Genomic DNA, 16236 nt, shown 5'->3' on the forward strand with positions numbered 1-16236 from the left:
TACAATAGTTGAAATAAAATTGTGTTTTAGGTACCTGGTGCATCAGAGGTGAACAAACAGTTGCATATATGACTTAAGGTAGTTTTGTTCATCTGATGGATTCAACAAACCCCTGTGGGTGAATGTGACCCTGACTCCCCAAAGCCAAAAACAAAATCAGATGAGATCTGACTTCTGCCCTCCAAATGAACAAATTCTTGCTCCCAAATTGGGAGTCCTTCAAAACTCCCCATTAGCTGGGCAGTAATGGCACATACCTTTAATCCCAGCACACAGGCAAAAGGATCTCTGTGAGTGTGAGGACAGCCTGGTCTACAGAGAGAGTTCCAGGATAGTCAAGACTGCTTCACAGAGAAACACTGTCTCAAAAACAATGGCGCAACTCCCCCATTAAAGCCAGGCATGGTGATCCGTACCCCTAATCCCAGAACTCAGGAGGCAGGGCAGAAGGGTAACCATGACTTTGAGTCTAGCCCGGGTTACATAGTGAACTCCAGGCCAACCTATGCTACAAAGTGAGACTAAGTCAAAAAGAAAAAGAAGTAATCCCCACTGGGAAACTATCTCATCTGAATGTAGCCTTTCTCAAATCCAACCTAGAAAAGACTCTCTGGCTTATATTTGTAGTTGTTTTTTTAACATCTTGGAGTTGTTTTATGAAAATCAAGACCTGAAATTTCTTTATGGCTTTGTTGCATGTATTTATTTATTCTGTGTGGGGGAATGAATGCGGTACATGTTAAAATCAGGGGACAAACTGCTGCGGTCAGTTCTCTCTTTCCAACCCTCAGGAGCCCGGGGACTGACCTCAGGTTGTCAGACTTCAAAGCTAGCGTCTTTCTTTTTTGCTTTTCTTGCTTTTTTTGGGGGGGGGGTGTTCCTGAGATAGGGTTTCTGTATATTGCTTTGGAGCCTGTCCTGGAACTCATTCTGTAGAGAGGCTCGCCTTGAACTCACAGAGATCCGCCTGTCTCTGCCTCCTGAGTTCTGGGATTAAAGGCGTGCGCCACCAACGCCCGGCTGCCAGAGTCTTTCTTTACCCACTGCACCTCTCCCCACCGCCTCCACCTCCACAGCCTCACTTCCCAGGACCTGAATTTTTATGTAATTACACGCAGTGGTATTTGGACATTTAAATATTGTGCCCAAAACCTATGATCTACATGTGTCAACAAATGGTTTGCCATCACTAAGGGTTCACAAATGAAAACCAGATGCCTCATCAAAGGGGAAATGGCCACTTCCCCTTCAGATCTACAGATCCATCACTGTTCTGCCGCCTCCCTTCAAAGGGTTCCTTTTAGTGTGGTTTTCTTTCTTTTTGTTCCTTTGTTTGGGTTTCTCTGTGTAGTCTTGGCTATCCTGGAACTCCCTCTGTAAACCAGGCTGACCTCTAATTCACAGAGATCCACCTGCCTCTGCCTCCCAAGTGCTGGGATAGTGTCATCTTCTTGATGGGGTGAGACATTCCCCAGTTCTGCAAGGAAGCTCATTTCTAACCCTCCATCTGGAATGGAAAATTAACTGACATTTTATTGACACTGACTCTGAGCTACACATGATGGAGGTTATCAATGCACGTCATTTTCATGGTGGATTGAAACTGATATATTTATATCCTTCTATGAGAGAAAGTGGATCAGAAGGCAACTGACAAAGTAACAGGCAGATTCTAACAGAGAAGCAATGAAGACTGTGGTGCCAGGGACACTGTGATTGTCAAAATAGCTGAGAGAGCTGGGCATGGTAGTATATGCCTGTAATCAAAACACTTTAGATGGAGCTGCAGCAGGGACATTACTATAAGTTCAGATCAGCCTGAACTGCATAGCAAGACCTTACATTTGGGAGGAGGAGAGGTGAGGGGAGGAGAGGAGAGGAGAGGAGAGGAGAGGAGAGGAGAGGAGAGGGGAGGGGAGGAGAGGAGAGGAGAGGAGAGGAGAGGAGAGGAGAGGAGAGGAGAGGGAGGAGAGGAGAGGAGAGGAGAGGAGAGGAATGTGGGCTGTGGACTCTTGAGGGCAGTGAAATATCTCTCTGCTTTTTGTGAACTTCACCCAAGAAGCTTCTGTTCCAGAAATGCAGCAGTGACTTCTAAGCTCATTGTCTCACATCCAAAAAATATAAGGAAACACAAGCAAGGAGTGATTAGAGTAACTGAATTAATCAAGGAAAAGTGAGAAAGAACTCAGACTGGGTGGGGCTGCAAGGAAAATCTGCCAAAATAAACTAGTTGCCCTGCCCAGTGGGCTTTTACAGATCTGGGGTGGGGGTGATGTAATCTCTCTCAGGATTGGTAATTTCTAAGCACACCATGAACACAGCCAGGAAGCAGTCTATCTGCCCCTGTGTGTGTTTCCTCAGCCCAAAGACATAGCTTGTCCATTCAGGGGAGGGGTCACATTTAGCTCATGATTCACGGCCTTGCCCTTACAAACTAAGGAAAGCTAACTGCTGTCTCAAGAACACCTGAGTAGAAATAGGACATTGGAAATGGGCAAAGCTCATAAGAGCATGAAAAAAAAAGGTAGAAACCTTTTGCTATATGCTGTATGGCATTTTTCCTGGGGAGATGTGACAGAAATGTCTACTTACCCCAGAAAGGAAACCTACTTGGCTTTGTTGTTTGCTTTTTGGTTTTTGAGACAGGTTTTCTCTGTGTAACAGACTGTCCTGGAACTTGATTTGTAGACCAGGCTGGCCTTGAACTCACATCTACCTGCCTCTGCCTCCCAAGTGCTGGGATTAAAGACATGTGCCACCACTACCCAGAGAAAGGGAACCTACTACTGCCAATGTCCAACTTGATGAAGCAGTAAGTTTGTTGACATTATTTTCAGGAATATGGACAGCTCAAAGGTAGCTGTGTCACTAAGGTACACTCCAGCATGGGTGATGACTCTACAAAACCAGAATCCTGGAGCTGTCTGCACTAATTGCAGACAACTGGATAGGTGAGCGCCTTCTCTCTTCAGCAGTCATTTCTGCTTATATAGTCTGGGCAGCGGGGAGAAAAGCCCGTGTATCTAGTTAATTTCAGGAACTTCCTAAAGCTTATGAGTTGACTTAAACTCTTTTGGAGCTTCTCATTAGAACTTCCTGAGTCCTTGGGAGCTAGAGAGATAACTCAACAGTTAAGAACACTGACTGTTCTTGCAGATGACCCAGGTTCAATTCCCAGTACCCACATGGCAGCTCACAACTGTTTGTAACTCTGGCTTCAGGAGATCTGACACCCTTACATAGACATGCATGCAGGCAAAACACCAATGCTCATAAAATAGAAATAAATAAACCATTTTGGGAAGGAAGGAAGAAAGGAAGGAAGGAAAGAACTTCTTGAGTCCCAAGGAGCTCCCCTCCAGGAAGGAGTGCTAGAGTGCTAACCTTTGGAGGAGATTGCTACCGAACACTAGATGCACATGCCTATCTCTAGGCTAAGAAAAAAGAAAGAACAGGGACTGTCACAGTGCTATTTCCCATTTTGTTGTTCTATTCTCTCATTGTGCAATGAACCCAAGACCAGGGTCCTGTGAAGTTTCTAATAACACAAAACTGAAGGAGAGTGCCTCCCTGTGTAGGGAGGGGGACCCAGAGCATGGTAATAACATAGTAAACACACGAGTCCTGACTCCTATCTGTAATCCTTATCAGCTCTCCCACTTCTCCGCCATTTGAAAAATAACGCATTTGGAGACAGACATAAAGAAAAAGAAGTTGTGGGCTAATGTGACTGTTGCACCACGCCAAATCAATTTCTCTAAGTCCTTGAAGGAGCACCTGCTTCGCACTGACAAAGGTTTTGTTCTTTAACTGTGACCTACTAAGCGAAAATGCTCCTGATTACACAGCAGGGTGTGTCCTGTCAGGTGGCTCCTTCTATTTTCAGCTGCATATAAGTAGCTCTGCTAGCGCTGGGGAGCCAGCACACACCCAGAATTCTCATTTCCAGGATAATGGTTTCAAAGCCAAGGACTTACGATTCAGAACTAACTAATGTTTTCCTTTCCTTTCTTTTCCTTTCCTTTCCTTTCCTTCTTTTGTTGTTGTTGTTGGGGGGGGTTGTTTTTTGTTTTGTTTTTTGTTTTGTTTTGTTTTGTTTTTTGAGACAGAGATGAACACCGGACTTACTGGGTAGCCAAGGATTACCTTCCTCTTCATCTCTTGACCCTCCTGCCTCTACCTCTCAGGGGCTGGGGTGACACGTGTGTACCCCCAGTCTATGTGGTTCTGGGGCTGGCAGAATCCAGGGTTTTGTGTTTGCTGCACAAACACTCTACCAAATGAGCCTGCGAGGGAACCAGTGCTTCTAAACACGGGAGAATGGTTCAGAAAAAGAGGTGGTTCTTTCGAAACGCCATTATCTTGCTTCTTTTTTGAAAACTGTTCAGTTCCTTTCAGTGCTGTGGGCCAGGAGCTCTGCGGGGACTCTTTGGACAGCAACCAAGCAGGAGTTCTGGTTCCTTTGCCATCTCAGCTTTCCAGTCAGACTACAAGGGACTTGATGATGGTGATGTGAGCCTCTTACTTTCCCAGTAACTCTGACTCAGTTAGGTTGCCTGCCCATGGGCATGCTGTTCAGTGTTTCTTCTTTGTGAGTCCAGGAGCCGAGCAGTGTGTCCCTGACTACGTTATAGCATTGCCTGGCCTGTTGACTTGACTTACTGTGGTTTTGTTGGGTTTTGTGTGGGTTGGGGGAGGGGATGGGAGGTGAGACAGTGCTTCCTTAGGTAGTCCAAGGGGGCCTCCAGCTGAAGAGCCCTTTCCCTCTGCCACCTTAGAGCTGGAACTGGAGGTGTGTGCCGGTCCACCCCCCCTCCAGCTTAACCACCTAGGCTTTAAGATACCAAGCTATCTTTCTGGTGGATGGTCCTCTGACAAAGATTTGAGGAGTTTAAAGAGATTTTTCACCATTTATGTTGCTCCTGTGTGGGTATAGGGGAGGGACCACAGTTATTGTAAGAGAGTCTCAAACCCACACCACAACAAACAGAACTTCCATCTGAAAAACAATTTATCAGATGATTTAGATAGAAGATAGATACATAAATGGTAGGTGACTAGATGACAGATAGACAGAAGGATAGAAAGATGAACGAGAGATGGATAGACACCTGTAAGTAGTTTTCAAATGTACAGAGTTGTATTTTTTAAAAGAGGAACACAGTCTGCTGTGGAGGCAGACATCTATGATTCCAGCAATTGGGAAGTGGAATCAGGAGATTAAGGAGAACAAGACCAGTCTTGGCTACATAACAAATTTGGAGACCAATCTGGGATACAACAAAATACTCTGTCTCAAGAAAACAAAACAAAAAAAAAAATGTAACGTAAGCCAGGGCACAGTGGCCCAAGCCTGTAATCCCAGCACTCTGGAAGCAGAGTCAGCACAAAAGAGATTTGCCCCTATGAGACAAAGGGCAGGGAATAAGAGACCGAGCACAAGGGAGAAGGAAACAGGAACAGGGAGAGGGGGCAGGGATATTTGCCCAGGAGGGACAAAGGACTGCCTCTGGATAGAGAGGAGACAAGTGTGGCTCATAGCAAAATGGCAGTTTATAAAGGGCAAGGGGGAAACCCCATGTTAGTATGAGTTGCTTTTGATTGGGCATGTTAATTAGGGCAGACAAAGGGAGATTTTGATTGCTGGACTTTAATCCTTTGATAGCTGGACCTTGGTGATCAGCCTTAGGAATGAGTCTGGCATAAGAGAGTGACCAAAAGAGGGAATAGACCTTGGTGGCTAGCTTTAGGGTTGTAATCTACGGTTTACAAGGGAGAGGGAAGGGGGATTGGCACGGCATGCCAGTGTCACATTTGCCATGCTGGGACCTGCTAGAGCCCCGTCAGACATCCTCTTGCCCTAGCCTCCTAGATGCTATATGATAACAGGCATATCTTATCTGGCTCTTTGCAAAATGTTTTAAGCATTGAAATGTGGTTCTCATAGGGCGTGGCATATGCCCCATCGGTGCAACCCCAACCCTGAGAAAGCTGAAGCAAGAAGATCCGAAGTGCAAGGCAAATCTGGCCTTGCAACATAGTTAAGACTGTCTCCAAACTATCCAAGACTGGAGAGGTGGCTGGGCGGGGAAACGTAAGCTTGAGGATCTATCTAAGTTTGGATGCCAGCACCTATGTAAAAAGCCAAAATGAGTGAGTGAGTGAGTGAGTGAGTGAGTGTGTGTGTGTGTGTGTGTGTGTGCGCTCTCTCTCTCTCTCTCTCTCTCTCTCTCTCTCTCTCTCATACTGGAGGAGGATAACTAGGATTCAATGGCTCCAGGCTCAGTGAGACACCTTGTTTCAAAGACAGATAGTGGGACCTCCTCTGGCCTCCAGATTGACACACACACAAACAAAAATTCACTCATGTCAAGCTTGTGGTCTCTATACCAAAGTCTCTGCTTGTTCCTTCTGTCATGCAATTCTAGCTGTAAGAGCTCGGAAGCCAGGAGTTTCTCTTGCGATGACCTACACACACACACACCCCCACCCGTGGGAGCCTCCTTCTCCAAGGAACTCCCAACCTTGAGGGAGCTGCTTCCTCAGAGTCTCCCCAAGCAACTCTCCATCCCTCACTTCCTTTTTAAGGGGGCAGTTTTCACTCTCTCCCCTCAGGTCATGAGACTCTTTGAGGGTAGAGGCAAAGATAAGGCTTCTGCAGTCTGTTTCCTAGTTCCCACATTCAAAGAGGAAGGTCACCAACACGGTATGCCTCCTTCTGCACATGACCGCTTGAGGATGAAGCAATCCTTGCAGTTCTAGGGGTGGAGGCAGAGGGAGAAGAAGGAGGCCCGTACAACCGGAACCACACAACAGCTCAGCTGAGGCAAGGGGCAGGGAAAAGTGGGAGGCCACTCTTCTTAGCCCACTAGGCTCAAGTCACCTTTATCACTCGAGTGTTGTTGTTTTTTAAGACAGGATCTCTCTATGTACCCCTTGAATTCCCCAAGTAGACCAGACTGGCTTTGAACGCAGAGATTAGCCTGCCATTGCCTGTCCAACACTGGGATTGAAGGTGTGCACCTGCTCTCAAAGAAAAACACCAAGCCAGCCACAAACCTTTTGTCTACAGTGATGTAACTGCCTGCAAGAACTGCTCTGGCAATTGTGGCACAAAGCTTGTGGGTGTAACCAGTAACTGATTTGACTTAATGCCCACTCCACAAGATGGACTCATTTCTGACACTGCTTGGATGACCAAGAACCTCAGACTAGATGGCCCAGGGACCTAGGGTAAAACCAAATAATAATCTAAAAGAGAAAATGCAATGATAAAATGACTCCTAAAAATATTCTAAGCTGGGCAGTGGTGGTGTATGCCTTTAATCCCAGGATTTGAGAGGCAGAGGCAGGCGGATCTCTGTGAGTTCTTGAGGCCAGCCTGGTCTACAAGAGCCAGTGCCAGGACAGGCTCCAAAGCTACACAGAGAATCCCTGTCTCGAAAACAAACAAACAAAAGATATTCTTCTATATTTGTACATCAGTGCCTTGTTCAGTTATTACCAGAGGAGCTTCCTCCTGCAACAGATAAGAGCACATATGGAGACCTGACTTTGGAACATAATCCTTCGAGCTCAGGTAAATACCCCCACCTCCTAGCCACTCAGAAAAGGAGTCAGAAAGACTCCTAAGAGTCAGAGGGGATGGAGGGCACTAAGAAAAACAAAGCCCAGCCGGGCGTTGGTGGCGCATACCTTTAATCCCAGCACTTGGGAGGCAGAGGCAGGTGGATCTCTGTAAATTCGAGGCCAGCCTGGTCTACAAAGTGAGTTCCAGGACAGCCTCCAAAGCCACAGAGAAACCCTGTCTCGAAAAACCAAAAAAAAAAAAAAAAAAAAAAAGAAAAGAAAACAAAGCCCTCTAAACCAATGTAAGCAAGTGGGCATGAACTCACTGTGGCAGCATGCCAGGGCCTGCACCAGGTCCTTTGCACGTATATGGCTTGCAGTCTAGTGTTTTGTTTTGTGGGATTCCTGAGTGTGCAAATGAGTGGGTCTCTCGATTTTTTTTTTTTCAGAAACAGGGTTTATCTGTTTAAAAGCCCGAATTGTCTTGGAACTAGCTCTGTAGACCAGACTGGCCTTGAACTCAGATCCATCTGCCTCCTAAGTTCTGGGATGAAAGGTGTGTGTCACCACCAACCAACCCTCAGGTCTGCTTCTTATGCCTTTTCTGAGGCTCTTTTTCTATTGGTTTGTCCTGTCCAATTTACATGTGAGTTTTCTTGTTTTTTTTTTTTCCTTGTTTTTTTAAGAAAGAACTTAAAGTTGGGTAGTAGGAAAGGGGAGAGGATCTGGAGGGACTTGGGAGAAGGGAAGGATATGATCAAAATATTTGAAGATTGTTTTAAACAATAAAAATATAAATAATAAAACCAAGAGCTGAGCATAGAAGCTCACCACTGTAATTGAGGTTTTTTTTTTCCTTGTTTTTTTAAGAAAGAACTTAAAGTTGGGTAGTAGGGAAGGGGAGAGGATCTTGAGAGGTGAATGCCTGGACCCTGCTAACCACTAGTTAAGGTTCAGTGAGATTCTATCTCTAAAAATAAGGGAGCTGGCTCAGTAGGTAAAAGTGCCAGTCACATACAGCTTGAGGGAAAGAGTACCAACTCCCGAAAGCTGTCTTCTGTGGATCAACAATATGGGTTAGCAGATAAGGGCACTTGCAGCCAAGACAACATCGAGCTCCATATCCCTGGGGACCACAAAGTGGAGGGGAAAGCACTGATGTCCAGATTGTCCTTTGACCTCCACACATGAAGCATCACACACACACTCAGATAAAAGTAACTTTTACAAGTAGCATTATAGTTTCTACACAAGCACCATAGCATGTACACACCCACACACATCCATTAATATTTTTTAAAAGGTGGAGTAACTATTGACCTCTGACAACACCTTCCCACACAAACATGCACTCACACACACACACACACACACACACAGACACACACACACCAGATGTCTGTCCGTATGTGTTAAAACAGACAATAAACTTCCTAATTTATGGAAAACACACAGGAAGACTGGTTATTTTTCAATAGCTGCTACAGTATCCAACTTTATTTAATAGTTCAGACTTCAGTATCAGTCTTCAGAAACATACATATAAATACAGTCAGACTATAAATACCCATCTGGTAAAATGTCTACCTTTGGGCCAAGGAGGGAGGGGACACCTTCAAAGTAAACAACCTTAATGCCAAGGCCCACTAACTACTGAGGTAAGTTCTTCCAAAGTGACTTGCTATATGACACCCTTCACAGTCTCATAACAAAAATGAAACTGATACACATGTTCAAGCGAAACAAATATTTCAATCATAAATAAGTAAAATAAATAGCATTCCTGGTAAAACTCAATAATGAGATTGTTTCCCTTTTTGGAAATTTTTTAGATTTAGTTAACAGATGAATTAAGTATATTTACAGGGTTGAGTTCCAATACATGGACACTGTGGGGAAACAGCAGAGTTATTAGCATATCACAGCATCACTTCTGGTTGACATCACTTCCTTGTGGTCAGAGCAGGCAACCTCCCTGACTTGCTGGAGACAAGAACATCGGAACTCCTAGTTTTGCCCTCATTCCCCACCCCACAGCCATCATTCCTATTTGCTGACTTGGGTTTTTTGTCAAAAAAAAAAAAAAAAAAAAAGAGCAGAGTATTGCCTTCAGAGGACCCGGGTTATCTACCATCTAAGTTTGACAAGTAACATTTCCTGCTTTCTAAGGCTCAATTTTGTTTATATTTCCACTTTTAAACCCCTTTCAGCCTTTGATAGTCTCCTAATCTTAGCTAATACAAATAATAAAAAATGAAGACACCTCTTCAGCAGAACTCAACACCTTTACACATACACTTTGTGGTCAGACAGCTGTTTAGGGTGGTTCATTCCTTAGTTTTAAAGGAACCTCAATGCTGTTTTACAAAATAGGTGTCCTACTTTACAATACTAAGATATGCAGAAATTCCTTCTCTTCTTGAGTCCTTACCATGCTTGTTACCTTTCACTTTTGGTAACAGTCAGTCCAGCAAGTATAAGATCATCTCATGGTCATTCTCATTTACATTTCTGAGTCATGTATCTGTTGACCATCTATGTGCCTTTTAGGGGATGTCTAGTCAAATCTGTTGCCTTTGTTAACCAGGATTGATTTGCTATTGAATATTGAGTTTCACATTTATAGCCCAGATTAAAATTGAAACTTTTAAAGCTGGGGTGGGGGTGTAGCTCCAAGTTTAAGGCTAGCTTGGTCTACAGAGTAAGTTTCCAGGACAGCTAGGGCTACAGAGAAACACTGTCTCAAAAAAACAAAAACAAAACAAACACAAAACTCTAGGAAATACTTGTGGCAGGCTATAAAATCCTAGGAACTTCTTTTGAGTCTTTTACTAAGTTCTAATTATATCAACTTTTAAATTTTTCTTGTTTTTTGTCTCCAGTTACATAAGATCCCAACTCTCTTTATCACATAATATTCAAGCTGCAAAAATTTTACTGTCACCAAGTAACCTTGCTATACTTCTGATTTTTTTCAGTTACTTGGTAGTTTTCCATACTATCTAGTTAATGCTTACAGAAACACACTGAAAAGTCATCTAAACAGCCAGGCTTAGTAGTGCATGCCTTTAATCCCAGCACTAAGGAGACAGAAGCATGGGGATCTCTGTGAGTTAAGAGGCTAGGCTGATCTACAAGAGTTCCAGGACAGTCAGGATTGTTATACAGAGGAACTCTAGTCTCAAAAGACAACTTCAAAAAAAAGTCACCTAAACAGACACAATATGTTTGTCGTGACCTATGAAGTCAATATTAACTATAACACTCTATGTTAACAAAAATGAAATGTTTTCTCTTACAAGATTATGGATCAAACTAAATAGTACACATTATTCTGGAGTTGCTGTCAAAAGGGAGAAAATCATTCCCCCTTCCATGTCATCATTTGCCATGCCCCTTTGCATGACTTCTGGCAGCAACCTTTCACAGAAACACCACCAACTCTCAAAAGACAGATGTATTACTAGTCACTTCCCTATTTCCATGACTCCTCTAGCCTTGTTTTAAAATACATGTGGTTTCACGTTATCACATCTCAAAGAGCGATTTCTGAAAACTTTCCTGAAGAAATCCGTTTCCATCTCATTCTTCACCCATGCTCAGGGAACCAAAAGAAAGAGAGCGTTTCTCCTCATCTCTCTCCATCACACGGCAGTCCATCCTATAAGAGACATTTGCACCAACCGGGGGAACTTCCTTTCTAGGAGTCCCTTCTTGAAGAAGCTTTTGAAGAACTCAGGTTACTAAACTAAAGAGCTTGGAAATAAAATTCAGAAGTTTCTGCCGCAAATTCTGTTTGTCTCCAATCCTCCGGAGTTGATGAACACACTCGTCTTCCACATCTGAAAAGGAAGTCAAGCATAAATGTGAACTTGGACAACAGTCCCAACTATAAACCATCAAGAGCTAGTACACTGTATGTGACAAACCAAGGCTCTCACAGACTACTTCTTCAACTTTAGAGCACCTGACTTTCCAACATGGTGATATTCCATACATAGATCAGGTAAGAGTATGAACATTTGTTCTGATTTTTTAAAAGCACCCTGGATAAGTTCAGTTCTCCAAATATAGAAATTACATGTATTAAATTTTTATCAGCAGTACCATTGGTCAGCCTTTTACTGTCCCACATGATGTCGTTCTTTTCTCATAGGGTCAGGCAGGAAACAAAAGCCAAATTCCAATCACTTGTGCTATTTCCAAGTAGACTTGATCTTCAAAGGGCTGTATCTAACAACTCATGCCACCCTCACAGCAGACAAATATAAACATAATTTTTAGGGACTCTTCTCTTCCCCCATAAGAATCATAAGAGCACCAGGTGGTGGTGGTGGTGGTGGTGCACGCCTTTAATCTCAGTACTCAGGAGGCAGAAGCAGGCGGGTCTTTGTGATTTTGAAGCCAGCCTGGTCTACAGAGGGAGTTCCAGGATGGGCTCCAAAGCAACACAAAGAAACCCTGTCTCGAAAAACAAAAACAAAAAACGAAGAAAAAGGAATCTCATCTAATTGAACCTCCAAGTAAGCTTTATGCTAGATAAAATAGATACTGCTCATATCTTCAATTTTCTTTCATAATTTACAGAGATCTTAGGAACTGTTTTGACCACTTTGATGCACTTGAAGGCAATAATGACAGCTTTAAAACCCAGGCTATAAACTCAACTCTGATAGCATTTTCAAAAATGACTTTGGAAAGACCCTATGAAGGCTCAAAATAAATTTTGAGCTGTAACTATGTGGTCAAGAAAACATTTAAACCTACATTTCAGCCTACAGGAGGCAAGTGAGCTCTTCTTTAACCCATGTAGATGTCTTTCTTTGTGGGCTTCAAGGCTAAATGTGGTGGGGAAACAGACATTTCTTTTCAGGTCAGTGGGTCATATTAACACATAGCCCTCTAAAAACATTAGGGCTGTGGGTCAGTTGGTGAAAGTGCTGCCTAAATGGATGTAATGACAGACAAGCTGTAATCCCAGAGGTAATGACAGGAGAATTAGAAGCTAGAGGTCATCTTGTACTAAATGAGTCCCTGCCCCTCCCCCTCCAAAAAAAAAAAAACAACAACAAAAAACAAACTATCCACCATCCAATTTATAAACAGGAGCAAAACTCCCGAGCATCCCAAAAGGTGGACAGAATTTCTCCCATCCATGTAAGCACCAGAAGTTTACCTAATGTCACTTGAGTCATGTCACACTACTACGCTAACACTTTCTCAGCACGCCGACTGTGAAATAAAAGAGCGAAAGGGCTAACTACAGGTGTCAGAAGAAATAGCAGTCTGTCCTGAGAGATTTCCAACCCGTCTGATGGCATTCACAGAAAGGTGTGCTTGGGCGGGAAAAAAAATGGAGTGGGTTGACAACAGAAGTGAAGGGACTGGGAACAAGGGAATGCAAAACAGAGCTCCTCCTCACCGGCTAAACCCCGTCCCACTCTCCTAACCTCCCAGCAGGGACAGTTAAAATGCTAACTAAGGAGGAAGGCCTCCGGCTTTCACAACTCCGGCATCCCAACGGGGTGTATCTTTAAACCTTAAACAGCCCAGAATGGTAGAACTGGGCCCAGAAGCAGCTTAAGAACTGCTTTTGTTAGTCCTGGGAGTAAGGGAATTCTTGGTGACAAGTCCTCCGAGCTGCCTCCCTCGGCTTGCCAGTGACTGTCTAGGGTGACCTCCTGCAACCCCCTCCCCCCACGCAAGCTGTGGAGATGGGCAACGTGCTGGCTCTAAAAGAAGCCCAGAAGCCTGGCTAACATGCAAGCTGCTGCTTCGAGAACTTTCTGATGGTGTTCCTAGGGCACGCGCCAGGAAGGCGCGAGCTCCAACGGACTAAGTCCGGCCTCCGCAGTCCCGCAGCGCCCAGGCCCGTACCTGTTGGGACCCGCGTTGGGCTCGGAATCCTCGTCACGCTCTTTCGAGCCTTCTTGCCAGGCATCTCCGCCAGCACCGCAATGATGTCGGGTTCACACCACTCAGAAGACAGTTTGTCTCCAATCCTCCGGAGTTGAGCTATGAACTCAGGCGCTAGCTCTAAAAAGGAAGGAACCCCTGGAAATTAACACCGACTGCAATCCAACCGGCGACCCCCAAATTATCACACCCACCTAGCCAGTACCCTAGGATGCTACTTGGGAGAGCTTGTTTCACAAGTGTGAGAAGGACTTAGAATTGTGTGCACCCACACACCAACTCTGACAACTCAATTAAAAAGTTATGAATATAAACGCTCACTTTAACCAACCCAGCGAGGTCTCCCTTTTATCCCTCACTTAAAATTGACCTGGGAACGGAAGCCAGTTTCTAAAACATGCGCCATAGATCTGCTTTTCTATAGGTCATTGCTCAACTCTGGCCTCTTTAAAAAGTCTCATAAATTTTACTAAAAGAATTTAAAATCAAGCTAGTTTTCCTACAAGCCTACTCTGTACCAATTCACATCTATAGAAAAGAAACAGAAGAAACGTTAAATTCATGTCTTACTACCTTTAGAATTTAGGTATTCTAATAGCTGAATAGTAGGAATAATTCAATTAGTTGAATATTATGAAAAGTGTTACAAGTAAAATTAATATGCAATCAGTCTACTTTTAAAAAATATTTCAAAGACCAATTCCAGTTGTTATCATACTCCTCAAGACTATGACCAAAATTATGAATACACATAAAAAAGCTGGTCTACGGGACTGGAGAGATGGCTCAGAGGTTAAGAGCACTGACTGCTCTTCCAGAGGTCTTGAGTTCAATTCCCAGCAACCACATGGTGGCTGACAACCATCTACAATTCAATCTGGTGTATATGTAATAAATAAATAAAATCTTTAAAAAAAAAAAGCTGGTCTACTTTGTAACCAAGATACCTGCGGCTTCGGCTGACAGTGATCGAGAACATAGTAAAATAAGCTCTTAAGCCTATTTTTGGATAAATTTCTGTAATGGCTGAGTGAAACCAGAGGCCCTAAGAGATTACACAGTGTGCCGTGTTTTAATGAGTTCCAGGGTCAACTATTTTCAGAAATATTCACAAAACATTCTTTAAGGTGAAATATATTAACACGAAGGCTTTAAAAATTCAACATAAAAACTTAGAAGTCACGATTTCTAAGAGCAATTAGTGCTTTGTCAAAAGCGGGAAGAGGCAGAAAGCAGCTCAAAGATCCCGGGCCACAGTTGTGCTGGGCATTGCTCTACCACTATACTCCACCCTACTACCTTGATTTGGGAGGGGGAACAAATTTTTTTAACCGGGATCTCTGTAACAGTGTCCGGCCTTAAACTATACAGTCCAGGCTGATTCTCCTGCCTCAGTGTCCTGTGCGCTGGGGTTAGGGATAAGCACGCCTGGCAACGTAATTTTATTGTAGTTACACATTCACCACTTGACCTCGAGACTCCCTGCTGCTTTTTAAATCTGACCCGACAATGCCATCTTCATGTTGGACCTTCCAGAAACATGGTCAGAACACTTGGACACCACACACACACACACACACACACACACACACACACACACACACACGAGACGGGCACAGCTCCTCCATCCAGGTCCTGGTTAACTACCCTCATACTTGCAAAGTACCACTTCTGCATTACCCCTTGGCCTTATAAAACCTTAGGAGAAACTGGTACTATAACTGAGTAAACATTGATATGCCCCGCAAAGTTATTTCCGGACCACAGCCTTGCAATCCCTTAGAAGGTGACTGCCATCTTTGATTAAGATTACAAAAAAAGGGGGGGGGGAACCGACCCAACAGTTACTGGGAGTTGCAAGAGTGCCAGGAGTGGGAGGAGTTGTTGATGGATGAATAAGATTCCCCTGCCTTCCCAATCTGGACAGTTAAAAAGCTCAATATCAAAAGTCTCAACCCCACGCCTCTATAGGTTCAGGGTGTGAGAGCTGGGAGAGTCTGAAGTTTGAACGCTACTTTACTTGGAGTTGGAGGTGGGGCAGCAAGGATCGAGATGAAGGGAGGCTCAATGATGGCCTGAGGAGGAAGAGGGCCTGCCAGGGAAGCGCTAGGCCAGGAGGCCTCTCCCACCTCCACTGGCCGCTGAAACTATCTTCCAGTCCACGGCCTGCACAAGTATTTTTTTTTTCTCCTTCTGGCCCCTAAGTAGAGCAAGTAGAGACCCACCAGACAGACAGAAATGATCCTTTCTGGCCTAAAATGCACCTGCATCTCAAAGACGCGATGGGCTGAGCTCCCCCCGAGGCCCGCAGTCCTGGCAGAAGCCCTTAAAGAACTTTCTAGGTGCGTCGAAGGCACGAGCCGGGGGGGGGGGCGATTTGGCCCGAACATGCAGGCGCGTACATTCTGGCCCGAGCCCCGAAGGGCTGAACCGTCCCGACCGTGACCTCGACCCTGACCTCCACTGGGTGTCCGCGGGCCGAACTGCTAAGAGGTACCTGCCCGCGCTGGGTTCGATGGCGCGTTCTGACGCGCTACGCTCTGGAGCATCTCCTAAGCGCCGCGGCGATCTCCGCTGCGCACAGGGAACTAAGGTCCCCAACCTGGGCTCTGGGACTCCCACAGGACTCGGACTGCGCGAGATGGACCGAGGGTGCCGCGGGCCAGACGCACCGAGCTTCTGTGGGCTGGCTGCACGAGCACAAGAATTTTCTCTTCTGGCGCCCACGCCTGCTCTCCGGTCTTAAGGACC

The 16236-nt window shown here is 44.7% G+C and overlaps 1 protein-coding gene across 1 annotated transcript; it reads right to left on the bottom strand.

The window, feature by feature from the left end:
* Positions 1-9033: 9033 nt before the first annotated feature.
* Positions 9034-16228, bottom strand: Pmaip1 (phorbol-12-myristate-13-acetate-induced protein 1). The gene is made up of 3 exons (XM_005074714.4): positions 15983-16228; positions 13447-13605; positions 9034-11411 (listed from the first exon to the last, which is right to left on the bottom strand). Exons 1-3 carry the CDS (start codon positions 16032-16034, stop codon positions 11305-11307), a joined length of 318 nt encoding a protein of 105 aa, XP_005074771.1. The 5' UTR covers positions 16035-16228; the 3' UTR covers positions 9034-11304.
* Positions 16229-16236: the final 8 nt, after the last annotated feature.

Source organism: Mesocricetus auratus, unplaced genomic scaffold (genome assembly GCF_017639785.1).
Source record: "Mesocricetus auratus isolate SY011 unplaced genomic scaffold, BCM_Maur_2.0 Super-Scaffold_6730, whole genome shotgun sequence".
In the NCBI taxonomy this organism is placed as follows: domain Eukaryota; kingdom Metazoa; phylum Chordata; class Mammalia; order Rodentia; family Cricetidae; genus Mesocricetus; species Mesocricetus auratus.

What these genes read in the sequence shown, in the direction of transcription:
- Pmaip1 (XM_005074714.4), bottom strand. Translation starts at nt 16,034, where the DNA reads ATGCTCCAGAGCGTAGCGCGTCAGAACGCGCCATCGAACCCAGCGCGG. An exon ending in ATCGAACCCAGCGCGGGCAG is followed by an intron (nt 13,606 to 15,982) that starts GTACCTCTTAGC and finishes CTTCCTTTTTAG; the next exon opens with AGCTAGCGCCTGAGTTCATA. An exon ending in CCCAACGCGGGTCCCAACAG is followed by an intron (nt 11,412 to 13,446) that starts GTACGGGCCTGG and finishes CTTCCTTTTCAG; the next exon opens with ATGTGGAAGACGAGTGTGTT.